At 51.6% G+C, this 1,512-nt stretch overlaps 1 protein-coding gene across 1 annotated transcript in view; it reads left to right on the forward strand.

Annotated features, from left to right (window-relative positions):
• The window catches only part of LOC103393745 (DEP domain-containing mTOR-interacting protein-like), a 1,538-nt gene extending 534 nt beyond the window's left edge, over nt 1-1,004 (forward strand). Inside the window, exons 2-5 of the mRNA XM_008330813.3 lie at nt 44-196; nt 294-364; nt 453-557; nt 630-1,004. Of these exons, the coding sequence (XP_008329035.1) occupies nt 44-196; nt 294-364; nt 453-557; nt 630-758 (458 nt within the window). The 3' untranslated portion in view covers nt 759-1,004. The remainder of the gene's footprint in view (nt 1-43; nt 197-293; nt 365-452; nt 558-629) is intronic.
• The last annotated feature ends 508 nt before the right edge of the window (nt 1,005-1,512 follow it).

Genomic DNA, 1,512 nt, shown 5'->3' on the forward strand with positions numbered 1-1,512 from the left:
GCCCCCCCCCCCCCCCCCCCCCCCGTGTCCACCTCACCCCCAGTGGCTCCTTCCAAACAGGTGAAGGCGGAGCTCGTCAGAGGCCGAGCTCGACTGAGGAGCAGCAGCGATGGGAGCAGGTACGGCAGGAGAGACTCGAGCACCTCCTCCTCCTCCTCTTCTTCCTCCTCTTCAACACTCTCCAACCCCAAATCAGGTAAAACACACACACACACACACACACACACACTCAGGTCAGTATTGTGGCGTTTCCTGCCAGCGCTGTCACTGACGTTGACTTTCTGTCTGGTCAGTCCTGAAAAGACCAGTGAGCACAGATGAACTGCAGACTCCAGGAGGTCCGTACACCAGGAGGAGCTTCACCGTACGTCAGCCACACACTGTTCTGATGGAAAAATAATCCAGCAGATTATTAGTGATATAAATGTGTGTGTGTGTGTGTGTGTGTGTAGATCGTGGGCGACGCTGTGGGTTGGGGTTTCGTGGTCAGGGGAAACAAACCGTGTCACATCCAGGCCGTGGAGCCATCTGGCCCGGCGGCCGCTGCAGGCCTGAAGGTAGGCATGCTGGGAAATGTAGTGTGAGAGGTTGGTCTCGGTTTAACCACAGGACCTGTTCCTCCCACCAAGGTCCGTCAGTTCGTGGTGTCGGTGAACGGTCACAACGTTCTGGATCTGGACTACCACAGCGTCAGTCACCTGATCCTGACTGGACCCAGGACGGTGGTGGTGGAGGTGATGGAGGAGACCCACCACTGAGGGGCGACACAGAGCAGAGGGACCACAGTTATTCTTTGAGATGATAAAGTCTGTGGGACTGTGGTCAGGCCATGGTTCAGACCTGGTCTCAGACTCCACTGAGCTGAGGATAAACACAGATACAGATACAGAAGAAGTATTTTTGGTTAATATTACTACAGTGTACTGTAGTACAACGCAGCAGTACACGTCGCTCTAATATAACCGGCTGAAGAAACAATGAAAATTACCCCATGAGCAGAATTCTATTAGGATGTGGGGGGGGGGGGGGGAGGGGTCACGACCCTGAATAGGCAGGGAGTTTCATGTTTGTTCACGTAGGTATGACACTGTACTTTATACTTGTTATAGTTCAACATGTGACTGTAGGTGACACTGATGTAATGATGTCCATGTGTCACAGACAGAAACACGGGTGTAAATAATGTTTCTAAATAAACTTCTGACTGAAACCACAACCGTCTTTGTTCCATGACCGTTGACGTGGACGGGATCTGGCGAGGAAACGTTTCTTTTCCACTCACTGCAGCCACGTTCCTGTGGAATTCCAGTGGGATTAAAGGAAGATTCCAGGTGAGTGACTTCTGCCTGTGAACCTGTTTCAACATAGTCCACTTACTCACACTAACAGAGGTGCAGCAGCGGCAACAGCCTGCGGGGGGCAGCAGTGAGACGCACACTGACGCCAACCATCAGGTTCATGTCTTCTCTGGAGAAATGGAAACAAGTTAATGATTTCTTTAATGATAGTTTA

The sequence above is a fragment of the Cynoglossus semilaevis genome, chromosome 18 (assembly GCF_000523025.1).
Source record: "Cynoglossus semilaevis isolate Cse_v1.0 chromosome 18, Cse_v1.0, whole genome shotgun sequence".
In the NCBI taxonomy this organism is placed as follows: domain Eukaryota; kingdom Metazoa; phylum Chordata; class Actinopteri; order Pleuronectiformes; family Cynoglossidae; genus Cynoglossus; species Cynoglossus semilaevis.